Here is a 20,711-nt window from a genome sequence, read left to right as displayed (position 1 = left end):
TCCAGTCGTGGGATTCATCCCACCAAGTTTCCGTAATGGCAATCAGTTCATAGCTTTCTAGCAGCACGATAGCTTCCAACTCCTCCTGTTTGTTTCCCATGCTACGTGCATTTGTATAGAGGCATCTCATCTGAGCTGTCGGCCTCATCACCTTCACAGCCGAACACCCCTCGTTTCCTTTGAGGTGCTTCACAGGCTTTTCCTTGTTGGCTCCTACCACCTCAGGAGCCTCCGGCTCACCTCCGCCAGACTTCAACTTCGCTGCAGCACCCCTGGCACACTGCTGGGCAATGGGTTGAGGGCTCATACTAGCCCCCCATTCCTCTAACCCTTGCGTATCATCCCCTAGCCTGTTGCTGGCAAGCCCAATAGGTTCCCCTTCCCCCTTCACATCTAGTTTAAAGCCATGTCATATGGGCATATATGTCGGTCTAATATCCAGCTGTGAAAAGGAAAAAAGAAATTGCCAGTAGGAAATTATCTGATGTTTTCTTGGTTTTACAAAGGAAAAGATAGAGAAGAAAAAAATACACTTTTATCCCAACCTGTATTCTGGATTCATGATGGAAGAGTTTCACAAAAGGAATATGGATTCAGCTGAAAATTTACATGACAATTTTATTCAGTTATTCTTGATGCCTGATCAATTGCTTGCTTCTTTAAAGAAAGGAAATAATACCTAATCAGCTCAAATATAAAGAGCAATATGATATCCACAAGAAGAAGATACGGCATTTCTAAAATAAGTAAGTTCCTATGCTATGTTCTGTCATTGATTACTATTTTATGTTTTCTAGGAGATTTTTCATCTCTCTTATTGCAGAGAAATATTACATACAGGCTCTTAATATTAAAAGAAATTTGAAACTCGACTGGATAATGACCTGAGCAACCTGATTTTAACGGGCCTTGCTCTGAGCAGGATTTCAACTAGGTGACCTCCAGAGGTTCCTTCCAGCCTAAACTTTACAGTGATTCTATGATTAACTCCCAAAATATTCTCTCGTAAGGCTGTCTACCTAAGGGACTTGTGAAAACCACCGCTGTTAGAAGGGAGTATTCACCTGTCAGATCAAGACAAGTGTGGCATAGAAGAAACTGGGATGAGAGGAGGAAGGAGATAATTAAAGTTGGTTGTAATCTCTACTCTATTTGGATAGTTAGCAATAAACATAATCCTTCTGCCACCAGGGCATATCTTTTTTTTAATTTTCTTCACCTTAATCTTTTTTATTATTCTGGCTAAATCCTGGTTGTTCTCCTTGCTCCTGTGTGCTCAGCATGCTAATAATTGCCTGAAAGCACCCAGGATTTCTGCCCTGGTGTGATGTTTGCACTTCTGAAGACTGCGGCTTTGGTGCACCGCCTTCTGCTGCAGCGCTTAGGCCCCAGGCAGAAAGCCGGTGGGATGAGGTCTTTATGATTAATAGGTTCTCTGTTCAGAGTCGGGATATTAACCCGCCTCATCTAGTGTCACTGCTGGAAAGAACAGCTGGTTTGGGGTGACTGTCTTCTTTTAAAATGTATAATGATATTACATGTCTCTTGCAAGACTGATACCAGTTTTATTTCATAGTGCATTTTGGAAACCGTGGGGCTTGAAGATGCATGTCCCGCTGTTATTCCTTTCACTGTAACAATCAGGGCTTGGAGAAATCTGTTTACATGCTGCTTAATGTACATGATGCATCTGTTTCCATTCACATTCCCACCTGATCCACAGCAAATGTGACTAATATTTTGCAGACAGACATTAAGCGTTCTCTAACGTTGCACTAAGGCATCTATAGATGTGTGATCCAGCTTCAAACTGGAACGCGTTTGGCTATGAGTAGTGTGGTGTTGAGCCAAAGCCAATTAAATCCTGCTTAGAAGAAAAAATGTTCTGGATCAGGCTAAGCCTCATACTAATATAGCTACATGGTCTCTGGCTGGGTCAAAGTGAAGGCAATGGCAGCCTGTAAAGTATCACGTAGAGAGATGGTGGTCTGTCAAAAAGAAGATGGTGTTGGGAAGGATTACCTCAAATTTTACCTCCGGTCTCCTTCTGGAATACTCCGGTAGAGTGGATTTGAAATTTGTCATTCAAAGTGGTCTGCACCTGCCTCATCTTTGGCAAATCAAATTATTGTTTGGGGGCAATAGTTGACATGAAAACAGTTCCTTTGGATTTCTCTTAAATTTTGATATGATCAGAGTCCCATTTTACATTTTCAAAGTATACCATTCTTGTATCTCGGTTTGAAGAGACAAAAAAAAATCAAAAATTTGTTTATGTTTCTTGTAAGCAATATAATACAGGTACATTCAAAACAATTGTTAAACATTTGACTAGATACAGTGTTTGGATTGGAACAAATGTTATGGTTTTATTTATTTTTAGTTTGTTGTTTGGGGTGAAGAGAAAGGCCGAGGAAAGGGTTTAAAAGGAAGAAGTTTTTGCTTTTGTGTCCTTTTCAGGCTAAGAATACTATGTACATCTCAAACGCTCATGACGCTCAGGAAAACTGTTTTTCACCCCACCATGGGCAGACTCTTCTTTGCTGTTGCCGTGTTAGTATGTGCATTGATCCTCAGAGGTGCCAAGAGGCCCTGTCCTTTTAGAATAGAGAACAGACCACTGAACAAATGAAGAAAAAAAATCTAGAGATCTTGAAATGTCTTAATAACTACGTAGCTTATAAGGTATGAGTCTCCAGGTTTAATCTGCCTACTTGAAAGCAATACCAGCAGACTGAGAGTAGGAGGACAGCAGAAACAAAGGCAGAATAATGTGGACAGCTGATAAGAACAGTAGGAGTCAGAAAGAGGAGTAAAAGGGGTTTCAGAATAAAAGTGGTGTGATGCCAGATGGAATACTGAAATTTTCTGATTTGATTCTTGGGTCTTCCCGGATAGACTATGCAAGCTCAGATAAGTCAGTCTATTTTGTGATGTGTTTTCTGACATCTTTATCAGTCTAAAGATCATCTCGGTGGATGGCAACATCTATCTGCTTCATCAAAGTATCACCAGTTTGTCAACATTTGTACAACGTTTTGAAGGTTTAAGGTGACACACAAATACGAAATAACATGAAATAAATAGGATTTAGAACTTTTAACAATGTTGTGATGGATTCATAATTATCTTTTTCAAGGCAGAAGTGACGTAAATATGCATATAGAAATTTTGAGAGCATAAATGACCGTGTCTTGCCTTTGTGTCCATCACCAGCCCCTAGCTGGGTTTGAAACTTGGTGGAGTTAGTGCCTCTCATGAATATTTCACACAATACGTAGCAATGGTTTCCAGTGCCTGGCAGTGTGTCAGTCTTGTTACATACCCTTAAAAATCTTCACCCTGACTTGTCTTGGTTGCCTGTACTGAAAATGAGATGGGAAAGCAAGACTGAGTAATAATTTATTCATACTGTTTTATGTTTGTGATGACAATACTTGTCATAATAGCATTCTGTAGTGTTACAGTGCATTTTCCTAATTTTCAGTACAGAAAGCATAAATGAGTGGTTTTTCTTAGTTGCTTATTATGCATTGAACCCCTCTTCTGTTTTTCCTTTCTGGTTTGTATTAGGCGCTTTTTTATTTTAAAGGAAAACTCTTCAAAATTTTATCTTTTTTTAGAAGTAATTTTTTTAAGATATTACTAATGTTTTATGTTTAAAAAGAAATACATCATTGTGTCTAGCTCATTATTAGCTCTGTGATAAATAGTTAATAGTTTTGAGTTCTGTTAATTCCTTTATTGAAAACAGTTATTATTTTTACCAAAAGCCAACCCTGAAAAAACCACCGTATGATCAGATTATTCTTTTCTCCCTTTCATATTAGTCTAGTTGTGTTAAAGGGGCTTTACAATGTAGCATATCCATCAAAACACTGTATCCTTGCTGAAGCTGAAGTAAGGATGCAATTTGGAGTTTTCAGTTCTTCAGAGCAGAGTTCCAAGAAGGGATTGCCAATGTTTTGTAAGAACCAGCCTAAAAGCCTTTAATTTTGCTGCTGAATCCACAGGGGAAAAAAAAACCCACAAAAACAAACCACAAATATTCACTCTTTCTGAGTGACTATACTGGACAGTGTCGTGAAAATACATTGAGAAATTGAATGCTGGGCTGCTTAGTGTACGCAGCATGTGCGGAATACCCAACTTTTCTGTAAGGGAGGTGCTGAAGAGATGGCTTGTGAGTCTGCCGAGGCAAAAGCCCCCATATAGATGGAAATAAATGAAAAATGTTAAAACAAAAAAGAAGGAAAAGTAAGGGAGAATAGTGTAGATGCTTAGGTGGAATCAAAGGTGACACTTAAGGGCAATTGTGACTTTCCATCCTTATACCAAAATTGCCCTTTTTTCTGTACTTCTCCTTCCTTCTGTCATCCATCTCTATAGAGTAAATTGTCTTTCTCATATCTATATTTTGTAGTTTTAGGAAGATTTTGATGGGAACTGTTGTAGTGCTCCTTCACTAGCTGACAGCCCTGAAAGTATTTATGCAAAGGATCAGTGTTTCTGTAGTAGGGATTGTAAAACAATGAATCTTTAGTTCTCAGCATGATTTCTGTGTAAAATAGTGGAATCACAGTAACACACGGAAGAACAGAGTCAAGACATACAAAATATTAGATTAAGTCAGTGATGAAAGGCCAACATACTTGGCCAAGCTCATGATTTAGTTTGCCTGAGCACAGGGCCTGTCTGTGCTTCTACTGTAAAAGGTCATTATGGTTTGTTTACGGGCTGCCCAGGGAAGTGGTCAAGTCTCCAAACCTGGAGGTATTTAAAAGATGGGCAGATGTGGTGTTTAGGGACATGGTTTAGTGGTGGGATGGCAGTGTTAGGTTAACAGTAGGAGTTGATGATCTTAAAGGTCTTTTCCAACCTAAACGATTCTATGATTCATTATGCATTGCCTTTCAGATACAATTTAATGTGCTTCCTCTGATGGAGGAAATTATGCTCCTTGTACTTCCATCAAAATTTACATAAATGAGTAATTTTCAAATAGAGAAATAAGAAAATGCAGATCTTTTTATTTCCCCCGAAGAAAAATGTTTGCAACCTTTGCACATTATAAGCCTTATAGAAAGGTACAAACATACAAGCTCCCTTGGGGTTTCAAACTTGAATTCCAGATCCCGCTGATGTAATTGCAAATATACACATAAATATATATTGAATAAAATAGTAGTTATAATGTTGCATATAAGGAATAATCATTACCCTATTAAATCCTTGATATGGCATAACAAACTTCTGTCAGTCGTGCAGTAACATTTCACCATCCTTTTTCAAAAACTTTCATTAACAGGAGAAGCTGGAGTATTCATATTATTTTGTAAGGTGTGCAAAAGACAGAAAGTAAAGGTGCCTTTGGGTTGTATGAGACAACTGTTAGCGTTAAGGCCACGATTTCTAGTGTGGCATCTTCATGTGAGTCATTGCCAGATAGATGGGTACTTCTGTGCTCATAAGAGAAAAGGAAATGCTTACGATATTTGTCCAATTATTAGTGAAGAACGAGCAACAATTAGTACCAGCTAATACTCTCTTTGGGAGTATCAGTAAAAAAGCCAGAATGAGGTAAGTATGGATTTAATGCTATTTTTGTTTGGCTGAATGGAGCCTCCTCATCAAATTAAAGATTTGTTGTCAGACCGCTGTGGGGTAACTTGCACTGCTGGTACAGCGGCTTGCTTGCCCTCTCACATTTTCTCTCTGTATACATGCAGTTGTAGTTAGTAATATGCAACGCTTCATAAATTCCGCACTCACACAATACTTCACTAACAACAGAACATCTGTCTGACCTGGATTTAAGGTGTTCTGAATGAGATAAAAGTATCAATGTAGTCAAATGTGTCAGGGAGGTGCCCCAAGTCTTGCCTGTCTTTGTTTCCTGGCCTTTTGTCTCACAACTTGCACTGTGAGCATGATTTCTAACCTGAAGATCAGATACCTAGTTTTCTACAGTTAAAGCATGTTTCTAAACAAAACAACCAAGTTGATATAGATTCTTGAATCAGTTGAGACATGGAGGTGTTATGGAGACCTGAACATTGTATTTCCAGTCCAGCTCCAAGATGTGCAAAGATGAAGTGCTGGTAAAGCTCTTAGTCCTGTGGAGCAGTTGGCTGCCTAACAAACCAGTTTTGGTGGGTCTCCCTGTGCTCATTCCATGTCTGTAGCGCATCCCTGTATGGATAGGGAATAACAAAAGTCTTCCAGAAGACCTATCAAGGTGGTTTGATGAAGAAATCTATTGAGGTTGACTTATGCAATAGATTTAAACCAAGAATCAAACTTGGAAAGATGCAAAAGGAGTCACCAAGAAGACCAATACACTCTGATATTGGTCTCAAAAATGCAAAAAAGAGATCTCCTAATTGCTGAGGAAAATAAAGTCCCGATGGTGCAAAACTCTGTAGACTTGATATTTTGACAGAAAGAAAATGCTCCAATAAATAGTGCTAAAATAAAATTTCTAGATGTTTGCTTAGAGTAATAAATTTTATAACATGCACTCCCATATAAGACTGGAGATTTAAGATCTCATAAAGAAAAGTTTTGACTAGCAGAGACCGCGGTAAGAGTAGAAAACCTGAGAGGGAAATTTGGTGCCATTTCTAGTATACCAAAGGTGTTCCAAACTGAAGTAGAAAAATAAATTTGCCTAGAGTGGGTTCTGTGAAACAGTAATAAATCTTTACCTGAAATAAACATCCACCTCCTTGCTGGTAGTGGGTATGTTTGCAGTGAAGGGAAGGCAACTTTGGTAAAGGATTCTGCCAATAATTATGGTATCAGGCCACATACCTCTGAGAGAAATGTAAGTATGGTGAAAAAACTGGGGCTTAGGGTTGAAGGTGATCAAACATCAAATCATTGCAATTTCTATAGAAAAGAGAATGAGTAGGTTGAAAGCAGAAAAACTATATCTACAAAGGAAAAAATGGGGGGGTTTTAGGCTTAAAGTTGGTGGGTTTAGAGGTCTCAAGTACTCTACATGGGCTGCAGCTGACAGAGCAGTGAGACACTGCAGCATTTAGCACTGAAATTATTGTTACTTTTGATTACTTTTCTAGCAAGATTAAAAAAAAAAACAGACAATAATGGGAATTTTTTAACTTAATATGAATAATGCATGAGATCCACGTTTGTTTTGACAAAAATTTTGCACTTCCCATCTAGACACATTCAACACCAAAATTGTTCACATTAGCAAAAAACACTGGACAGATATTCATAAATCAACAGCTCCTCCAAATGTGTGGAAGTGGCTGATTTGCTCTTTCCATTGCTTGCATACATTTGGTAGTTACAACACACACTATTACAAATATAAAGCATTACATTTTTCTCTTATGTTAAGAATTATTGAAGATATACTTTTTGTAAATAGCAGTTTCAGAAATCAGGTGAATTAATTTGCCTGTTCTTCCTTCTCACTCTTCCTTCCACAGTTCAGTATCTCGATAGCAAAGCCAGCTTGAAAGAAACGATCTGCAACAAATTTTGACTCAAACAAAATCAAAATGGTGCATATGATTTCCTTCTGTTTTCACAGAAAACCAAGTTACAACCTGCAGGTTTACCTGCTCCCCTCTGTGAAAAGTATGTCACCTGTAGGATTTATTTTCTTGCAGAAAATATTTCACTGTTGTTGCTGTTGAAAGTTAAAATATAAATAAGTTTCCTTTATTCAGTGCTCAAATTCTGGAAGCCACATTGTTAGTTCTTATTTAAAAGCAGCCAAAAAGTTATTCAATTAAGCAAGTAAAAAGTTATTCCGTTTTATGAATAATACAAACAATCCTTTGTATGGTGGTTGACTTTTTTTAATCTGTGGATTAGAAAGACATTTATGAGAAGTGCTGTATTTTCTCCAGGAAAATACCAAAGTGCAACCTCAACCTTAAACGAAAAATATGAATTTGTCTGGCCTATACCTAGCAGCTTAGCTTTTAAATTTAAAGGAAATGTTCCACTACAGGTGCTCCAATGAGATTAAGCAGAAGTGAGAATAGGAAATATTAGCGTTTCAATAGGTATTAATAAATGCATTTGGTTGAAGACAAATGTGTTTTGGAAGAAAAATACTAAATTTGTCAGCAACCAAGTAGATATAATTATATTAGCACATATAATCTATAAATTTAAATAAGAAAATACAGTAATGGTGATCAAGATTTTCATCATGTTAATTACTGTTTGGATGTTGATTCTGTGAATTATTAGGTATCCGCCTAACCTATTTTTCACCATTAAACTTAACAGCTCCTTGAACAGACATACAATTGTAGAATAAATAACCAAAAGTATGGAGAAAGTTGACAGAATTTTACAGTGAACATGACAAGTGATTCAGCAAATTCATATTTTTTGGCTAGGAAGGCTATATTTATGACTTTGGCACTATATATATGGGGTTGATGCTATTTACTTTCACCATTCTTAGTCACAGATGATGATGGGACCGTAGCTACTCCAAAGTTATTGTTTGCAGTTATGTTGTAGGTAATTTTAAGATGACCTGTACACTGAAAATCTGATATGTCTTATTAGCCTCTCAGATACAGAAACTGAAAGTGTGATATCCTTTTCAATGGAATTTGGTTGAAAAGAAGTATTATTCATAAATAGGAAGAATAAACAAATAGTTAATTTGTGGGATGGAGTATGAACCGGTGTTGTAAAAGAAATAGCCAGGAAAAACAAAAGTTGAAAGCTGTCAGATCTTGAGCACCAATATAATTTGATTTCAGAACAGTAAGGTGTATTTCTAAGTAGGCTAGCTTATGTACACCTGCATGCTTTACCCAGTCTATCCCTTGTTGTGGATCACCTTTATTAAACGTTGAGTGCCCACTATCTTCTTGTTATCATGGCATGATCTTTACAGCTCAGAATTTTATTTTTAACAAGACAGGAGTTTATTAGTGGGGGCTGACAGTGTGAAATGCAGACGGTAAGGCCGTTCTTACTACTACACTTCATTTCATACTGACAGAACACTAAAATGCAAATTGTGAATTGTTATTAGCAGCAATGTTCATATGGGTTACCCTGCAGTTGGGAGTTCAATATTAAACGTTTTGGTTACGCTGTAATTTCTGACTTCCACTTCAGTTAATGCCTGATTCATTAATAGCATGCATAATAACATAATCATGTGCTTTTAAATGTACAGCATATTGTTAAACTCAATTTCTGTCTAGATTATTGGGTCTCTCACACCCATGTTCATTCTTGGAAGAAGCAAACTAAAGTGATCGTGATACCATTTCTATTTTGGCTGGTTTCTCCCAACTTCTGATTTCACATGGTAGGAGGAAGGATACCTCTGCAACAACACAAAGCTCCAAAGAAACAGGGCTTGTGTTCTAACAATCCACAAGGAATAGTAAGGAAGATGAGCTGTGAGCCTTGTGTTGTTTGCTGTGATATTGGCAGCTGGGAGGAATATCAGATGCCCGCAAGTAAGTGTAATGCTAAAGGACACAATCGTGGATTTGCCTTTTCTAACCGAACATGATTCCTCACGTGCTCTTTCATGAGGAATGACGTCAAAGTCTAGGCAGTAAAGGCTGTAACCATCTGCTCTACCAGATAATTCACTTCCAAAGACGTGGTCTTAAGAGGCTAGGAGGGTTCACTGAAGTCCTGATCAGCAAGGAGTGTGAAGATCAATGCATGGAATGTTTCCACCATGAACATTAAGCTTTAGGAATAGATTCAGACCGTTACTTTCCAGCCCAGGATTTTCACTTACTGCTGCAGATGGACAAAAGGGTGGAGAAAGATGTCAGTCAAGGATAGTGATCAGATCTGATGTTAAAGATGATTTCCAGTTCTGCGTTAGTGTGAGCAACAGGTGGATGACCCAGTGTTAGTCCCATCCACGTCAGTGCATCCAAATTAGAGAAGCAGCAAGTTCTGCCAGGCTCCTCCCTGGGCAAGGTGCACATGTGCCCCATCCCTCCCTGCTGTGACCTGCAGAAATGGAGCCTGGCTATGTGTTTCCAGAAGAAGCTGCGCCACTTTCTGGGGAGGTCGTGGAGCCAGATGCTGGGGTGCCCAGACCCCAGCACATGCCGCAGCGTGTACCTGCTGCTTGGCTTGCGGGAGCTGAGCCGCCTCCGGTGATGCTCTCTTCCTTGAGCAGGCTGGGTGTTTTCCCTTTAGTTAGCGTGGCAGCTTCTGATTTCTTTTCTCCTGTCTGTGAGTTAATGCTGGCACTAGATCTTTGCAGAGAGGCTTTTGGTTTGTTATTTCAATAGGCGTTTCTCTTGATTATTTGTGTGGTGCCATCCATTGCGATGTGCACAGTTCAAGGCTTCTGGAAGCTGAGGGACAAATTATCCTGGTGCCCGAGAGAGGGAGAGTGCAACTAACAAAGTGCTTAGATTGTGTTTGTGATTGCAAGGCAGCATTCTTCCTGAGGAGTGGGATCTGGGGGGAGAGACGGAAGAGACGATTATCTCATCTTTTATGAAGATGCTTTCACCTTGGAAATCTCATTTCTGTGTTGTGACAAAAGCTACCCCTGGGACTGCCGCTGGGAAGAGCAGCAGTGCTAGGCGTTGTCTTGTCCTGCGACTGCAGCATCTATCATCAGATCACAAACCAGGGTTTTTTTCCCTTCCGGGAAGGTAATTTCTTGTCAGAGTCCCTGTTTCAATTGCCACTTTAGCTGAAGCTATGTTCACCACAAATAGAGCGAGCGAGCATCTATCTAATCTAGACAAAGCAAAGATGACAGAATGTAATGTAAGATTCGGCTCATTTTCAGTGAACCTCACTTTCGTAGTCTGGCAGGTGTTCAGCCACCTATAGGACCGGTTTCTACAAAACCACCACTTTCTTAAAAATTTTGGGGTTGGTTGTGTATTATTTTCTAGCCTTTGACTTGAAGTCTGTAACTCATGTTAGCTGAAGGATTTTCTTTCACCTATTACATCCCTTTGCTGGGGGGTTACTGCTGTATCCTCATTTTCCAGCAATGGAGAGACTCCGTGTAAATTATTCTTGAATGTAAAATGAAAATACTGCTTTTGTAAATGAGATTTTAGCTTGTGTCACACATCCTTTTCTAGAGGATACTCTTAAGGTCACCTATTTTCTTTATTTCTTTAGTTTCTGCTAATGGTACTATCTCCAGTAGTAGAAAAAAACAAAGAGAAGCTGGAGCTGCGCTTACTTTTTGCATTTTGTTTGTGCTTAGTAGCGGAATCGGAACCAGTGTCGTCAATGCAATGAGCACCATGCAGTTGCTTAGGAAAATGGAAGAGCTTGTCAGAGGAAGTTGCGATCTAATTCGTATAACTTTCCTTTTTTTGTCCCACTGGCACACAGTGGTGGGAAAAGGCTGACAAACCAAGTGTCTTAACTGAGATAAGAGATTAAGAACTAGAAGTCTGTCTGCCTAATTTAGCTTCTCTAAAAGCATGAAGCCGTGTGGCAGTAATTATCTTGCAGAGCTATAGTCACTCTGATAAACAATTTTTTCTAGTTTTTGCATTTGTGTTTACATTTTTCCTACATGCTTATACTAAGTGGTAACATCTCATTGAAACATAAAGTTTTCTCTGTTCAAGTCTCTTCCTTTCTGCATAGTTCATTCACTTAACGTTAAATATATAAAAATTTTTCAGAATTTTTTTTAGAATTGAGACATCGCCCCATCCCTGGAAGTGTTCAAGGTCAGGTTGGATGGGGCTTTGAGCAACCTGGTCTAGTGGAAGGTGTCTCTGCCCATGGCAGGGGGGGTGGACTAGATGATCTCTAAGGGCCCTTCCAACCCAAACCGTTCTGTGATTCTATGTTTCTTTGCTGGATTAATTTGACTTATATGCACAAGATACTGAACCTAATAATATATTTAATAGAAAAAACATTGTCTTCCCTTTCCCCTTTGTTCTCTTTCCCCCTTCTTCCTTTGCTTCTTGCTTGGTTCTGTTTTCCCCTATGAGGATATAATGTCGGTCCTTTGGGTTTTGCCATTAAAAAGTTTATTACGGATTTTTGATGACAGAAGTCATATGGAAACCCCCTGATTTGTCTTATCACAGAGAAAAGTCAATTTTCCCATGTATATATTTAATTTTGGATGCTCAAAAATATACTTTCATGCCCTCTCCCCTCAAAAGTTTGGAAAATAAGTTCATTAATAAGTGCATTAATAAATACTCTGTACAAAAGGTTACAGTCCTATCACTCTCAAGCCTGTCCTCTGCCCCAGTTAAATTCTGTTCTTTTCTTTATTGCAGATGGGGAACTCAAGGGGATTTCACCACTACTCACCCTCGGCCTGTTGTCAAAGTAAAACTGTTTACAGAAAGCACTGGGGTGCTGGCACTTGAAGATAAAGAACTGGGAAGAGTGAGTATTATCTGTAGAAACAAGAAATGTATAAGAAATGATGCATAAAAATGCAAGTATTGATGAAACACGCCATAAAACGGTATAAGGTATTCAGTACAGCACCTGCTCTGCTGCAGCTGTACCAAACAGTGCTTTTTCTTTTAAGGGGGACTTTTTCCAATGTTCAAAACATGATATGTTGACTTGGATTGCCTTTCAGAAACTTGCATTAGGGATCCATGATGGTTCTCTCTGTCTTGTTTAAAACTTTTTTTAATTCCTAGGTGACCTACCAATGCTTGTAGCTATTCAGATTAGGAGTGAAGAGGAGAGAGAGATGACTTGGCATGTAATAAATATAGCAAACGATTGGGGAAAAGGAAGGACGGACTTAAGTGGTGGAAGGATGGGGGTGGGAAATGAGTGATGGAGATAATATGTCAGACTAAAATAAGAGTTCTCACACTTGTACTGTATGAACTTCCCTTCCCTTTTCACATTTTCCCTATCTTGACAGGATCATTTATCCTCCTTAGGCCAAAATCAGGTGCTAGAGAGTGCAATGTATTATAGAAAGAGAAAGGTAGTGTGAACAAGACAGAGACGGTCTTCAAATCTCGCCCCCCATCTCCTGTTGAAATTCTCCCCTCTGACATGTAAGGCACGGAGGATAGCTCACATTTTAATGCTCAGTTCTGCATTCAGAGTCATGGCTGTTTCTCATTCAAGTGAGGACAGCTTACTGGGAAGAGCAGGGCTCTTCCCCACTTTGTGTCCTCCAAGTGCAGGCGGCTATGCAAAAGACAGATTCTCCCACCCATTGAGTGACACTCGTTAAGGTCAGGACTGTAGCCCCAGTATTGCTTCTTCTTGCATCCTCCCATGTCCTTCTAGGAGGCCTCCAGGGTCAGTTGGCCAAGGATGGCTGAGGTGAAGGTGGGAACTGCGTGGGGAAGATTTCCAGTAGGGGTAACACATGGCAGGAACCAGGCAGGCATCATGGCAGAGACAGAGGAGCCACAGGGGTGCAGCTGAGCAGGCCAGAGTCAGCAATGTCTGGATTCAAAACAAGACACTGAAAGGGTGGACTTGCAGGAACCGCATACTGCTATTAAACGCAGAGAAGTATCGTCCCTGTCCCTGCTTGCTCAGTCCTCTCACAGAAGCAGAAGGAAGGTCAATGCAAAGGTGCAGGGCAGTGGAGAAGGGGCTATGTGGCCACTGTGAACAGTAGCCAGCATAGTCATTGCCAAGGAGACAGAGAAGAAAAGAAACATTAACAGAATAAAGGGGCTAAGAATTAACAAGTGTTAACAGGATCCAGGCTCTGCAACCTTAAATAGCCAAACTTCAGGCAAAGGCTTGGTCTGCTTTCTTACGCTGCAGCTTGTCTGAGTTTCTAGGATGGGAGGTTAAAAAGAATTTAAATTATTTTAGGAAATGGAAATATTTCAAATGTGAAATATTGAATATAGCTTTTCCCTTAACTGTATCCTGTGGCCCCAGATTGTTTCTTTTGTGTTTTTTCCCTGCCTCCTCTCCCTTCCTACTCCTGGCCTTCTTCTGATACATCTATAATTGTCAGCTGGCCAAACCAGTTTAAAGAAGGTAATAACTTGTCTTTCTTGGTTGGGAGTGTGAGGAGAGAGAGAAAAGAAAAATATGTAGCTGCCAGGGGCTAGGGCTGAGCTCACTGCCCTGTTGTTGGATGGAGCCTGACCCAGCTTTCCCAGAGACAAAGCCAGATATATAAAAGACGAGGGGGGAAAGAGCAATCTTCTGTTTCTGTTGCCGATTCTTACTCTCCTGTTGTTCTTTGGCAGAGACTCTGTGTGCTTTTAGCAGATGCTCTGAGGTTTGGCAGCTTGTAGCAGAATTAGGCTATTACAATCATCGCTTTTTGCTGGGTTTTTTCCCCCTTGTCACAAAGGACAAAGGCCATCACCTGTTTTCCCCTAGTGTTAAAGCTTGTGCTGCAGTTGGGCGTAGCAAACAGAAGTACCTCAGAGATGCTTGGATACTGATTTTACATTTTGTAATCCATTCCCGATTTACCAAAAATGTCCAGTCCCCATCTTTACCCCCCAAAAAACCCCTTCTGTAAAAGATAAGTCAGTAAAAGATAAAACTCCCACAATCACCTTATGTACAGCACGTGGTCCTCAACAGTGGAAAAGAACATGAAAAAGGGCATGTTAGCGGTGCATCCACCCTGTTTGGGTGTCTGGTCTGTCCTCCTGCACCTCCCAGGTTTGGCAATGGCCAGGGTTGCTGACAGCCACCTTCCAGCCGGTGGTGGTAGATGCTCAACTCGGGAGAAGGGGGAATCTGCCAACTCACCTCTCTGGTTCAACCAGAGTATTTGAGAGTGGTGGTTGCTTCAGAGGAGATTGGGATGGTATTTGACAAAATAATTTTAAGGTGCTGTGTACACTCATGGTATACGTTTTAGCTTTCAAAGGCTTCTTTTGCTGTCGATGTCTTTGTTTTCAGGTTTGAGAGGTTTAAATTCAGGTAGCCTTTGGACCCCGCTGGATAAGTTTAATAAAGTTTGGCAACTTTTTGCATGGTCAATACACTGCGGTGACTTGCAGGAGTGCAGCTGATTCAGCTAGGCTTGTTGTGCTCAGAAAGACTTGAAGATGTTTCTGCTGGTGTTTTTTCTGTACTTAAAAATTCAGCTCAGACCTGCCCCTTCTGAGGTAGGCTTGCTGTGGACATTAATTCTCATCTGTCAAGTACTTTCTTCAAAGCATGTGTCTTGACCTGATACCACTTTTCTACATTATTGAAGTTTGCATTTCCCATACCCTGCGGTTATTGTGAAGGCTTTGTTCTGTTTAATCTATAATTAGAAATAGAAGGCGGCATCAAGCTACATGATTTGAATTTTGAACTTCCCATCACATACCAAAGGGTTTCTTCTGCCACCAAGGGATCGGCTTTTATGGAAACACATCTAAGGTGTGAAATGTGGAACCAGCAAAGGTTTCCCCAGAGCTGCAGAGGAGAAGGTGTTTGCATTGACCCCATCAGTGCACGGCAGTCTCTCACACTTACGAACTTGAGATGTAGCCTCTGATCTCAGTATGACGGCACTACAGCTCCTCATTTTAAGGAGGAGACCCTGCTGATTTCCATAAGTAACCAGCTCATGTCGGAGCAGAAGGGATGCAGGCTTGTGCTCTCAGTAGAGAGGGCAGACCATACTTACAGCTTTATATACTCCCTGTTGGGAAGCTGAGGCTGGGGGCTGCTCAGCCTCTGCTGCAGAAGTCGCCAGGCGAGCACCACGCGACAGAAGGGTCGCTGTCTGTACTTAACATCTTCTCCCTTCAAGGCATTTAAGATGTGCTTAAGCAACAAGCAGTTGTACTTACTGTGTCGCTTGTCTGACATTGCTTTCTTCTCTAAAAAAACCAAAATAAATCCAGACATGAATGCTGAGAGAAGATTTTGCTTGCTGCTGGCTCCCTGCTTTAGGTGTTTTCAAACAACAAAAAAAAAATCTTAACCTTTATTCTCTCTTCTACACAAATTGGAGGACAGTCAGACAAACTTGGTTTTCCACTGAAAGAAAAAGTGGAGACCTGTGCTGTACAGGACGGGTAAGGATGTTATTTGGATTTGGGTTCTGCAGAACGTGAGCTGCTGGCGTCGCGGTCTGCGTGTGTGGTTGTACAGAGCTCCGCGTACTGTGAACCACTGAATTTAACTTCTAGAAACTGAGGCAGGCTGCATCTTTGAAGCTAAGTTTCTTCTAACGAGGAAATGTTAAGAGTTTACTTTATTCAAATACCTTTGAAATGTGTGGCACAGTTTTTATGTGACTGACACCGATCTGGCCGCTTCAATAGTTTTTGTATGTGCATACAGAGGGCAGAATTGCTGTTTGCATTGGTACATACAACAACTGAGGAAGCGGGAAGAAGCCTTCAGGGTTTGGAGTAAATACTTCTGAAAAAATCAGCCTGGTGGCTTCTGGAACTCAGGGATCTGACACCACTTTTCCTTGTTCAGTACTTTGTGTATGAAGATGTTCAAACCCAGTAATTCAAAGTGACAGCCATTGTGCTTGCTTAGCACACATGTGAATACAATGTGAGAACAGCAGGTGGTGTCTGCTCGCTGATACTTCTGGAACATAAGAATATTTCAGCCTTGTCACTCCAACTATTCAATTAAAAGGGAACTATTGTCTCACAACCTGCTTGTCACAGTCAGCTGCAGCCAGCAGCAATTAGCTGTGCAGTTATGGTTTTTTCCATTGGTGCTGTTACTCCGGGTTTGATTTGAAGACATTATAAAATAGCTCTCCTGGCTAGGTACCCATACCTGCGTGATTGCCTAGCTTCTGAATGCCGACTGCAGTGGGCGTGTTGGTTATCTTCCGTGCTGCGTTCGAAGGGCTGCTGAGCAGAGACAATTTCATGCTGTGAATATGTTCATTTAAAGCCTGCCGCCCTGGGGAATGTGTTCCTCCATCACATTTTGGAATGACTTGAGGTTTCGCAGGGGTCTGAGTTTTTGGGTCCTTTTTTTAAGTTTGGAACATGGTAAGAGATTGCTTCCACGCCCCTTTTTTCTCTTGCTCCCCAAGCAGTCTGCCTGTCAGCACCCTGCTATGTCTGGCGGAGTGTTATTGTTTCCATGCTAGCAGGGGTTTTCTCAGTAGCTTCTCTCAAAACGCCTCTCGTCAGAAATTCTTGAGATATTTTTCATTCAGGCATGCTCTCTCTTGGTTTTGGCGGACAGGCTCTTTGGTAAGGACTTAAAAGACAACTTTTATCAATTGCTAAGATCTATTAAGGCAAATGTTCAGCTGGCAGCATCAGCAGAGGTCCATTGATTGTGTAAATTGGAAAGCCTTCCCGGTTCTTTGTCAACAGCAGTATTTTAGATAGCTCTTTCACTGTGTGCCTGTTCACTTTGTCTGTTTGATATTTGTTTCTCTTTATCCACGTGTTACCCAAAGCCTTGTCTCAGTCTTTCATCTCTAATACAATCATAGCTGAAAAGCGAGAGATCACTGGAGGGGTGAGATGATGGCGCTTGTGTCAAATGCTCATAAGTTCCCTTGGTGATCAAGCTCTTATTAACCCTTTCTTTACGGGTTCCCTAGGTGAGCACTTCTCTAAGGGAGTTACTTTCAAGAGAGCAATCTCCTTTTCCCACTTCCACTGCCAACCTTGTCCCTTCCCTTGAGCTTCTTTTGCTTCATCCTCCTGGCAGCGGTGCACCATGGCTTAAGGCTCAGAGGACGCGAGTGGGGCGCTGGGCTTGGCAGGCCGCTGCTGCTGGGGCGTTGGAGGGAACTTCACTTCTTGTCACACCGACAGCAGCCCTGGCTTTCTGACATTAACCTGTCCTTGGGCACGGGGCTGATATGACTCAGAACAGCTCCAAGCTTTCAAGTTAGGGGAGAAGGTGACTTGAGAGGAGTCAGTAGACTTTCTATAAAAAACAGGTAAGTGTCCCCTAAGCAAGGCTGGGGCCAGAGTTACACAGACAACACAACATTAAAGGGTCTCTACACTGTCACCAGTCATCATTTCCTATCCCAAACCAGCTTCTGTCATTTTTGGTCTGTAACGCTATTTTCAGATCGGTAGAACAGAGTGTATTTAACCAGGAAATTTTCCTATGCTCTCTGCTCAGGGAGTGGCCAGCAGCGTAAATTTGCATGTGCCAAATAACAATGGGTGCTTATTTCATAACATAAAATTTGCCTGTCCTCTCTGCTGGCACTGGCGTGTCTTTTCAAATCACTGCATTTTAAAACATGAAAGAAAAAGCCATCCATAGAATGAATTAATCCTGTTGCGTGATGAAAGCTTCAACAGATGCAGCTGAGGGAGCGTATGATCTTATGTGTCAGGCATTCGCTGTTTTTCATAGTTTTAAATAATCACAAATTGAGTTAGAAGTGTCTCTGGTAGAGCACAGGAGTCAGAGATCTTGGTTTCTCCGGTTCATCGTGGGTTTCTTGCAAGACCACCAGTGTATTGTTTATTCTGAATGGAGCCCGCAATGCTGCTTATGATTTAGGCCATGTGACATAACATTCAGTTCTCAATTGCTTGTAACTTAGCCAGACCTTAAGGGTTGAGGCTAAAATTTTTTCATCCTAGGTATGGAATAAGATAAAAAGAAAATGTGGGTTTGGTCAATGGCAAAAAGCAGTCATTGGTAGCACCATTTGTGCTCTGGAAGAGCACAGCAGGCACAGGAACTTCTGTCTCCTAACATCTTCTGGCTTTCCTAGTGGGGACCGTGCAGTTTGAAGGACAGGAACCTGGGTGCCAGAAGCAGCAGGGGCTCCCTGGGGTGGCAGGGAGCAGGGCAGGATGGGGGATACCAGGGCAGCCCCAGGCCAATGCTGTTACCCAGGCACCTCCCTGGGGATGGGGACAGGTTGAGGGTTTGGTCTGCTTTTTGAAGATGGCCCAGGCTGTGTTATGAAGAAGAGACTGTTGATGGGCTGCATCTTTATTTTCTTTAAGGTCATGTGGTGTGAGCTGTACCGAAGGCGAGATAAGGGTTTTCTGAAATAGCACATTAAGTGTCATCTGCCTCTCAGCCAGGGCATTAAGGAGCAGCTGCAGATCTTCTTCACTTTCATCTTTTTTGCTTTTGACAGTGAGCCAAAACTCAGCATAGTCTGCTCAGAATTACCATGATTACCAAGGTCTGGCGCCCAAGGTCTGAGATCTCAAAATGTGTCTTAGACCACCCCAACTTGTAAAATCAATCTGATTTCAAATATTCAGGTCAAAAGAGTGGGTAACTCCTGAGTTTGGGTTCAAGTCTTGAATATCATGGGTTTGGGTGGCAGTAGGGGATGGGGAGGGGGAGCAGCTGGCATGCGAGGACACGAGTTGGCTGAAACTGAACTCAGCCGCAGGTGTGGGATGCGGGAAAAAGTAGAGATTATTTTGACTCTTGACTTTTCTCAAGTGTGCTTACAGCTTGCCCACCTGCTTCCTTGGTCCCTTTTGAAGGCTGCATCTTCTTTTGACAACGGGACAACTGCAGCCAGGGGTGGTTAGCCTGAGAGCTTTATCTAAACACTGATAGCAAGTATTTCTGCACAGCGCTTTTGACTCTGAACCTTCTGCTTGGTTATCGGCTCTTAGGATTGTCCCAAGTTTGGTTTGTTCAAGCTTTCAGAGTATTTTGGATAACTCAACTTTTCTTTCATACCTTTAAAAGAAAATATGATCGGTGTGCCAGAGATAGAGGAGAGTTAATAGTTGCTTGGCTGGATTGAGTGTTTGGCTCAGGTGTACTTCACATAACTTGTCCGTTGTGATCCAGCTGGGGACTTAAATACACAACTGAATCACCCTAAGTGATGGTTTGTTAAGTCATCAAATGATATTACCTTCACATCTTTCAACCTCTCATATTTTAAGTCTGGGAGAGAAACATTTTCAGTCATTCACAATTAAGAAACACTGTTTGGAGAACACCGCCTTGCACAAATCCATAAATGTTTTGCTCTGTAATATCTAAGATTTCTATGTTTGTTTTACATCCGAATGAGGAGAGGCATAAGTGAACCTGCCACTATCTCAGTTACAGTGCAGTCTGAGGAAATGTAATGCTAGATATAATTGGACCACATGGTCGAGTATTTTTAATGATCGTGAGATGATTGAATTTACTGAATTATCTCAACCCACGCTGTTCCGATACTATTAATTTGCCTTAAATCAGCTGAAGCAATGCAATGCAGAGCAGCTATGTTTGGTGTGTAGCATTCTGGTCATTAATAGTTCATTGTACTTTTTAATGCAGATTACCCATTAGTTTGCTTATTGTAAACATAGTCCTAGACTAACAACTCATAGTTCTCTGTGCTGCTGCTGAATAATCTACTAGGGTGATATTCACAGGTAAAAGAACAATAAAATAAGGTAAATTAAAATAGAATAAAAATTAATCCAGAAATGTATGATGTAGTAGGAATTTTGTGAAACTTTTTAGGCACAGTGGAAAAAGTATCCTGTAGATGACTTTTATATCCTTCAGAGGAGATATATGAGTTGATACCATTTCATTTTTTTAATGTAGATTATAGAACAACAACTAGAAGATTAAAATCCCTAGGCAGTGCGGAAAGGAAATCTGAGACAGAGTAGGCTAGAAAGTTTTTCCATGGACAGCGGCAATGGCATTGCACCGCAGCGTGCCGTAGTGGGGAGAATGCTTTTAATACAAGTTTCAGCAACTTTTAACTTTCCCTATCAAGGAAGATTTGCCCAGTGTTTCAGTTTCAGTGATTTTGTGGGAGCTTACAGTTTGTGCCACCTGATGGCATGGGACACAATGGCTGGCATTGCCCTTAA

The 20,711-nt window shown here is 41.0% G+C and overlaps 1 protein-coding gene across 2 annotated transcripts in view; it reads left to right on the top strand.

Moving 5' to 3' along the window:
- Positions 1–20,711, top strand: part of CADPS2 (calcium dependent secretion activator 2) — a 260,700-nt gene that overhangs the window by 87,326 nt on the left and 152,663 nt on the right. For both annotated transcript variants that reach the window (XM_035893700.1, XM_035893699.1), the window contains exon 6: positions 12,267–12,378. In XM_035893700.1, coding sequence (XP_035749593.1) covers positions 12,267–12,378 — 112 coding nt within the window. The remainder of the gene's footprint in view (positions 1–12,266; positions 12,379–20,711) is intronic.

The sequence above is a fragment of the Egretta garzetta genome, unplaced genomic scaffold (assembly GCF_000687185.1).
Source record: "Egretta garzetta isolate BGI_Z169 unplaced genomic scaffold, ASM68718v1 scaffold64, whole genome shotgun sequence".
In the NCBI taxonomy this organism is placed as follows: domain Eukaryota; kingdom Metazoa; phylum Chordata; class Aves; order Pelecaniformes; family Ardeidae; genus Egretta; species Egretta garzetta.
This window is presented reverse-complemented; position numbering and strand designations above follow the sequence as displayed.